The sequence below is a fragment of the Anolis carolinensis genome, unplaced genomic scaffold (assembly GCF_035594765.1).
Source record: "Anolis carolinensis isolate JA03-04 unplaced genomic scaffold, rAnoCar3.1.pri scaffold_12, whole genome shotgun sequence".
NCBI lineage: Eukaryota > Metazoa > Chordata > Lepidosauria > Squamata > Dactyloidae > Anolis > Anolis carolinensis.
Window position 1 is genome coordinate 14811472 of NW_026943823.1, and position 7853 is coordinate 14819324.

The 7853-nt window shown below is 45.7% G+C and overlaps 1 protein-coding gene across 4 annotated transcripts; it reads right to left on the bottom strand.

The window, feature by feature from the left end:
• Positions 1-160: 160 nt before the first annotated feature.
• On the bottom strand, positions 161-7352 carry hdac8 (histone deacetylase 8). Of its 4 annotated transcripts, none has more exons than XM_008122393.3 (11): positions 7234-7352; positions 6558-6610; positions 6339-6469; positions 4447-4588; positions 3809-3921; positions 3645-3722; positions 2977-3085; positions 2563-2735; positions 1663-1757; positions 1372-1477; positions 161-827 (listed from the first exon to the last, which is right to left on the bottom strand). In XM_008122393.3, the coding sequence occupies exons 2-11, from the start codon at positions 6602-6604 to the stop codon at positions 805-807; spliced, it is 1017 nt and encodes a 338-aa protein (XP_008120600.1). In that variant the 5' UTR covers positions 6605-6610; positions 7234-7352; the 3' UTR covers positions 161-804. The 4 variants fall into 4 exon arrangements, with proteins under 4 accessions (XP_008120600.1, XP_003228687.3, XP_008120599.2 ...); XM_003228639.4 differs by lacking the exon at positions 7234-7352 and adding an exon at positions 6978-7138; XM_008122392.3 differs by lacking the exons at positions 1663-1757; positions 7234-7352 and adding an exon at positions 6978-7138.
• Between the last annotated feature and the right edge of the window lie 501 nt (positions 7353-7853).

The following is a 7853-nucleotide window of genomic DNA, read 5'->3' on the forward strand; positions in this document are numbered from 1 at the left end:
GTAGCACTCCACGCTCTGCTTGCTGTGAGCTGAATGCTCAACTTTAAATATCCTGCTGTTTGCATTTTTGGATGCTCTGCTGTATTTTGGGAATTTTCCCCTAACAAAAAATTCTAACAGTGGGAAGTGGCCAGGCACAACAGACAAAGCAAGCATCAAATATATCAAAAACTTTTATTTCCAAGGCAAACAGCTTTTCAAATCAGCTTTCTCCCTGGCAGCAGACAAAGGCAATAAAAGAGGCAGGAAGGTTCCCCCCAACTCCCTTTCTCCTGCTGTTCAGTTGCCCTCAATGGAATGAACTATTTACAATCAGCCCTCCACATTTCCAGTTTAGACTGTTGAGATCTGATTATTTGCAGATTTAAGTAAAATAGTCTCTCTAGGTCCTCCAGTGATATTCTACTGTCAACATTTGAGGGAAGTTGACCACAGAGTTGTGATGGAGGACCTAGAGATTCCTAGAGAAGTTTTTCAACTTTTGTGAGGGTCTCACACCCCTAAATCAAGTGAAAGTGGATGGCAGACTGTTGCCGCAAAGAGCCAGGCTCTGATGCTCAGTAACAGACAGTGTCTCCTGGCTCTGGTACCTAAGAGCGTCCTTCAGAGAATCAGCTCTATCAGAAAACAGGTACCAAACAGCAACGGCAGCAGCAGCAAGGGGTGAGCGGGCCCCAAGGAGCCCGAGTGGGATGACACTCGGAGCCCCAGCAGAGATGCTTCCAGAATCCCTCATCCACTGTTGACCACTTCCCAGCTGCACTCTTCTCCATGAGATGTTTGTCAGAGAGGAAGCAGGCACTGCTATGCCACATGTTTCAGGTTCCCTGTAAACAGTGCAATGTTCAATAAATAATAATAATAATAATAATAATAATAATAATAATAATAATGACAACAACAACAACTTTATTTTTGTGCCCCGCCTCCATCTCCCGAAGGGACTCGGGCAGCCTACATATGACACAAAGTGCCTAAAACAACTCATAAAATAAACACCGGGTAAGATACAAAAAAGTAAAACCAATAGCATATAAAACAACAATTTAAACTCAGAACAACGCCCAATAACCTATGGTAAGAACTGCCATAAAACATGGCCAAATTGTAAACAAGAACAAGTGAATGGGATAGTGCAAATTGTAGTTAAGGAACAAGGGCGTGGGATGAAAGTGCAATGCTGTCATTAATTGCGAGCAATTGAGGCATCTTTTTCTAAGGGGGGTGTTCCTGGCCCTCTGCCCACCCCCTCCATCCCCAAAGGACAACAGCACCAATCAGGGCATCTAAATAGTTCACTAACACACAACGGCCCCACAGGCAAAAAGGGATGGCATTGGGGCAATGGCCCTGAATTTTCAAACAGCTCACCTTTTACACAGTTGAGGATTTCCTGGATTCTCTTCGGTTCATTGCGGTCAGGTCTGCAACTTGGTGTGATCTCCAACACATAATCTGGGCCGTATTCTGTGAAGAACTACAAAAGAGGAATTGAGAAGGTTCAGGAGGGAAAGGCTGTCCCTGGGAGAGAGACGGGAGGGGAGGCACTTCTGAGGGTTCCAGAGAAGGGGAGGGAAAGCAGGACGGATCCTGGCCTCTCAAGTCAAAACTAAGTCCCCATCAAAGACTCTCCCCCTGGGTTGGTGAGGAAGAGACTATTACCTCATGATCCGGGATCTCTGAGGATAACGTTCTCCCTAGAATGACTGCAGTCAAGTAGGTCCAGCACCGGACCGTGTTGGCAAGATGGTAGCCCCCTGTCTCCAGGAGCAAATGGTCGCCAAGTCCAGAAGAAGAAGAAGAAAGAGAGAGAGAGAGAGAGAGAGAGAGAGAGAGAGAGGGAGGGAGAGAGGGAGAGAGAGAGGGAGGTGAGCTCAAGGAGCACGGTGTGAGACTAGCAGGTGGCCTTTTGCATCACTCAAAGACTACAACACTCAAAGAAGTTCCAGCCACAGAAAAGAAAACCCAGGGGCATATAGCAGAACTGGGCAAAGAACCAGAGTGACAGCACCAGAAAGCCAAAACAATGTGTTGTTGAAGGCTTTAATAGCCAGAATCATTGGGTTGCAGTGAGTTTCCCAGGCTGTATGGCCATGTTCCAGAAGTATCCTCTCCTGACGTTTTGCCCACATCTATGGCAGGCATCCTCAGAGGCTGTGAAGTCTGTTGGAAACTAGGCTAGTGAGGTTTTCCATATCTGTGGAATGTCTAGGATGGGAGAAAGAACTCTTGTATGTTTGAGGAAAATGTGACTATTCCAATTTGCCACCTTGATTAGCATTTAATGGCCTTTCAACTTCAAAGCATGGCTGCTTCCTGCCTGGGTGTAAGCTGGCCCTGATTGTTTCATCCCTGGAATTTTGGGTTTTCTGAGTGTTGTTCTTTATTTACTGTTCTGATTTTAGAGTTTTTTTAAATACTGGTAGCCAGAATTTCAACAGAAGGGAGGAAACCATGAAAAAGAACAAAATTCAGTGAAGAAGGATCCAAACACCTGGTGCCAATCTCCTATTGGACCACGGGTGCCTCCCAAGCAATGCCCCTTCCTCCTTCGCCACTCACCTCCTCCCAGGACGAGGGTTGGGCGCTGCCATTGCAAGACGTACCGCAGGCACTTGCCAATCCCTTCGGGGGTCAGGTTGAAGGAGCACATGGGGTCCCCGGCAATGGTGTCTGCCCCCAACTGCAGGACCACAGCCTCAGGACTAAATGCTGCATAGACTTCCTTCAGCACCCTACAGGGATATCCAGAGGGAGGACGGATTGTGAGGGAGCAACCTATGACCCTGAGATATGCCCATGAGGAGGGCACTTCCAATGAAGTTTCGGCTAAAGTGCACCCTCCAAACCCACGTACCACTCCCCCATTGCTCTCTGCTCCAAACAAAATTTCCTGCCATAGTGACATCCCAGAAAGAAGACATTTAACCCCAAAGACCCACTGCCCCTCAGGGACTGCTGGATGAAAAGGCTTACGTCTCGCAGATTTGGTAGTATCGCTCGTCCTGTATGCCATCTTGGATGGGCACGTTGACGCTGTAGTAGCGCCCCTTCCCCAGGCCCACATCCGTCACATCTCCCGTTCCTATGCAAAGTGTACACAGGAGGGCATGAGGGGAGTGTGTTGGGAATGGAGGTCTTGTGCCACGAAGCACAGCACTGCAGTTCACTCTGTAAGTCGCTGGGCACCAGCCCTTCAAGGCCCTAGAAGCAAAGGTGGAGCACAAAAGCAGGGCAAGGGCTTCCTGGCACCCTTGTGGAACTGCACTCTGAGACCTTCAACAAAAGCTGGTATGTCTCCACATGATCTACATGAGATCCCTCAAGGGTTTTGGGATCTTGCACACAGCAGAGATACTCAAGAGATAATGGGAGATGGAAATTTTGGTTGGCAGTGGAAAGAGAAACCATAAGAGATGGGATCTAATCAACTAAGCAGATGGTTTTGTCACTGTGTGTCTTTGAATGAACTCCAGCTTATGGTAACCCCATGCTGGGGTTTTCCTGGCCAAATTTCTTCACTGGCCTTCCTTTGAGGCTGAAAGAGGGACCTTCCCAAGTGGGTCTTCATGTCCAAGTGGGGATTCGAACCCCAGTCTCCCAGAATCCTGGTCCAAGGCCCTTGCTTAGAGCTGATTGCTTACCTGGGAAAAAACCAGGTGAAAATTTATGCAGAGACACTGTCATGACCTTGGAGGTGAAGCTGAAGGCATCTTCTACACCTGTTTTGAGGAAGATGGAAAAAAACTCAGCAGGTGGCAGAAAAGGCACAAGAGACTCAGCGGGTGATCAGTGTATAAATCCTCACCGTCCCCATGATGTAGGTCGAGGTCGACGTACAGGACACGCTCAAACTTCCGCCGCAGCTGCAAAATGCCCAGGACAGCATCGTTCAGGTAACAGAAGCCGGAAGCTTCATCTCTGGAAACAAAGGTTGCTGGTGAACGTGGAGAGGGACTTCTGAGTCAAAAATGTGGACAACTACCAACTCCACCAAAGCATCCCAGGTAGAAAAAAGGCACATTTGATGAAGAAGTGCCTTAATTACAATATTTGAGAATATAGTGATTCGCCCAAATTCAATACTTAATGGGGCTGACATTGTATAAAGCCACTGTATTTGTAGCCTTTGCTGGGTTTTATAGTATTTTAAAATTAACAGGGTTTTAATTGGTTTAAGTACTACTGCTGGATAAATTTTATTGTTATTGACTATTATTATTATTATTATTATTATTATAACAATATTATAACACGTGGACAAAATGAGGCACAGGATGGAATGCCATCTTATGCAAGCTGATCAGGCACAGTATAGCATAAAGAGATAAGCTGCCTTGAGTCCCCTTCAAGGTAGAGAAAAGCGTGGTATAAATAAGATAAATAAATAATAAATAAATAATCCTGCCCCTGGCATAAAAACGCAATCACAAGCACCTTTCTTACTTTTTAGCATGATGCCAGCCCCCATGCCAGTTGATGGCCACCTGGCACTTCCCGTCCACTAAGCACTGGGCGGCTGTGATAGTGGCCCCTCCTACAGCTGCTGCGTAGTCAAAGATCCCTTCGCTGGTTGGACAGTCGTAACCTGGAGAGACCAGAGGGAAAGGGGAGACGCAGTGGGTGGAAAGGAAATGTTGGAAATAGCAACTTCTAAAGCCTCACATTATTTGTTTGTCCATATATATATTTGCTAACCTGTATTCTATGTGTATGTTGATTTGCCAGTTTGACTCTTTGGTATGAGAGGGGTTATAGACATGTGACTGTACTGAGCATGTTCAGACTCAGGACTCAATTTTGTATTCACTGTGTGTTTGGTCTTCAATGTAAGCAGGTGTGTGGTTTTGTATCAGACCACAGTGGAGGTGGATGCATGTATGTTTATGGACTTCAGCGAGTACAATTATAATTAAAGACTATGAACCAGTGGTTCTCAACCTGTGGGTCCCCGGGTGTTTTGGTCTACAACTCCCAGAAATCCCAGCCAGTTTTCCAGCCGTTAGGATTTCTGGAAGTTGAAGACCAAAACATCTGGGGACCCACAGGTTGAAAACCTTTGCTATGTACTATTGATTAAGAATGATATCCTGTGTACTCAACACAGAAAGCTATATCCTATCTGTAACTGAACTTTAATAAGAAATATGCCTGTATGGTGAATTAATGCAAGATGTTTATGAGTAAACAAGATATGTTATTTTTCAAAGACTTTGTTTTTATCTTCGAGTGCACAGTTTAAACTAAGAGGTTTCAAGGGAATGTATATGTTTTGGGCAACTGCAACTGCAATTTCAACTCTAAAGAAATGACCATCCTCTGCTAACCAAATATATTTTTGTTGTGACATGTCTTTGTCCTTGGCAGTTCAAAGACATGGTTCTTCAGTTTAACAGCTGAGTTACCTGTGTGCCATTACAAGAATGATTATGGATATCACTTGTTCAAAGAGTTGGCTGGGCCTGAATATATTGCACAAGATTTATCTAGCCTACAATGGGTTTTTTTTTTTTGTGTCAGGAGCAACTGGAGTTGCTTCTGGAGTGAGAGAATTGGCCATCTGCAAGGACGTTGCTCAGGGGACGGCTGGATGTTTTGATGTTTTACCATCCTTGTGGGAGGCTTCTCTCATGTCCCCGCATGGAGCTGGAGCTGAAAGAGGGAGGTCATCCACTCTCTCCCCGGGTGGGATTCGAATCTGGCAGCCTACAATGATACATTTTAATATATTGGGTTGATGGTTCCCATCCCCTTGATCAGGTTGTGTAAGTGTTATTTATTGCTATATGATTGTATTGTTTTACCTTGCTTAATAATGTGTTATTATGTAGTTATGTAATATGTGTGGTTTTTATGATTGGAAGCCGCCCTGAGTCCCATACGGGAGATAGGGCAGTATATAAATAAATTATTATTATTATTATTTTATTATGACACAGCAAACAAGATAGATATGCTGAATTTCATATCACAAAATCACAAGTCGAACACTTCCCAAGTGTCTAGGACTGTGTGATTTATTTTCGGATGATGCGTGCAGATCCCAGTAGGGTGGCCTTTTGCAATTGGCAGATTGTGATTTTGTCAATATCTATTGTTTCCAAATGCCGGCTGAGATCTTTTGGCACGGCACCCAATGTGCCCATAACCACCGGGACCACCTGCACTGGTTTCTGCCAGAGTCTTTGAAGTTCAATCTTGAGGTCCTGATTATTATTATTATTATTATTGGCTTCTAACAAGGTCATGCTTTTCTTGACTAGTAGTTTTCAAAAGGTGGTCTCCACATACCCATGGAGATTCACAGAGACTCTCCTGCCAAAGGTTGGTCTCCTTACCCAGTCCGTATTCCACAGACTCCGGGTCATCGTCGTCGCCCTCTTCGCTAACCTTCCGCAGGTGATGCAGGTAGGCGTCTGTGTGGAAGGTGGCCATCTCCTCCATGGAGGCCACTTTGGGCCGGACAATCCTGAGGAGAGCAAGGGGTGTGCAGGTGGCTGAGCCAGGCCCAAGGGGGCTCTGGCTAATGATGCCCACCCTGTTGCCTGCCTACCTACCTCATGTGATCCAGCAGCGAGTAGGCCTTGATCAAGGAGTGCACCATGCTGGCCTAAAGGGAAAGGGAGAGCAGGAGAGAGAAGAGGTAAAAAAGGCATTCAAAAGACCAAGAAGTCATTCAATCCAACCCGCTTCTGCCACATAAACACCAGGAAGTCCTTGAACCCTGGTATGGGCCAACTTGGGCCCTCGAGGTGTTTTGGACTTCAACTCCCACAATTCCTAACAGCCTCAGGCCCTTTCCTTTCCCCCCTCAGCCGCTTAAGCGGCTGAGGGGGGAAAGGAAGGGGCCTGAGGCTGTTAGGAATTGTGGGAGTTGAAGTCCAAAACACCTCGAGGGCCCAAGTTTGCCCATACCTGGTTTAGACTCTTCCTGCCCTTTGACTCCATTGTCCACCCCCTCTTTCCCTCCGACCCACCCTCCGGGGCACTTTGCAGAGAGCGTCGCATCGCGCCACGTATTCGGGGCTATAAACATAGCAGGGAGGCGGCGGCGGAGCGGCGGCCATAGGAGACCTCCTTCCTTCCTTCCTTCCTTTCTTTCCCTCCCTCCTTTCCCCGGGCCGTCCGCACGGGGGCGCGCGTTGCAACCCGGCCACTTCCGGCAAGCGGGAACTTTTTGCTGGCATTCTGGGAAGTGTAGTTCTTTTCCTGCCCTGCTCTTTCGTTCCTTGCCAGGCGGAATTCTCAAAGGTATTGCGGTCTGGATTCCATATCACGTCCTTTATATTCAGGAACCATGAGAAAGCCGGGTTGCTGTGAGGCTCCTGGGCTGTTCCAGAAGCATTCTCTCCTGACGTTTCGCCCACATCTATGGCAGGCATCCTCAGAGTTTGTGAAGTCTGTTGGAAATTTGGTGAGTGGGGTTTATACATCTACCATAGATAGATGGGAGCACTCCCTTCCCTATTATTAGTACAATATAATACTAATAATACAATATAATAATGTTAATTATATATTATATATTACATGTAATATTAATAATAATATTACAATATACTGTAGAGTCTCACTTATCCAACGTTCTAGATTATCCAAAGCATTTTTGTAGTCAATGTTTTCAAAGCATTGTGATATTTTGGTGCTAAATTCGTAAATACAGTAAGTACTACATAGCATTAATTTGTAATGAACTACTTTTTCTGTCAAATTTGTTGTATATCATGATGTTTTGGTGCTTAATTTGTAAAATCATAACCTATTTTGATGTTTAATAGGCTTTTTCTTAATCTCTCCTTATTATCCAACATATTCGTTTATCCAATGTTCTGCTGGCCCATTTATGTTGGATA

What these genes read in the sequence shown, in the direction of transcription:
- hdac8 (XM_003228639.4), bottom strand. Translation starts at nt 7,067, where the DNA reads ATGGCCGCCGCTCCGCCGCCGCCTCCCTGCTATGTTTATAGCCCCGAA. An exon ending in TCGCTGCTGGATCACATGAG is followed by an intron (nt 6,470 to 6,557) that starts GTAGGTAGGCAG and finishes TGCTCTCCTCAG; the next exon opens with GATTGTCCGGCCCAAAGTGG. An exon ending in TACTACCAAATCTGCGAGAC is followed by an intron (nt 2,736 to 2,976) that starts GTAAGCCTTTTC and finishes ATATCCCTGTAG; the next exon opens with GGTGCTGAAGGAAGTCTATG.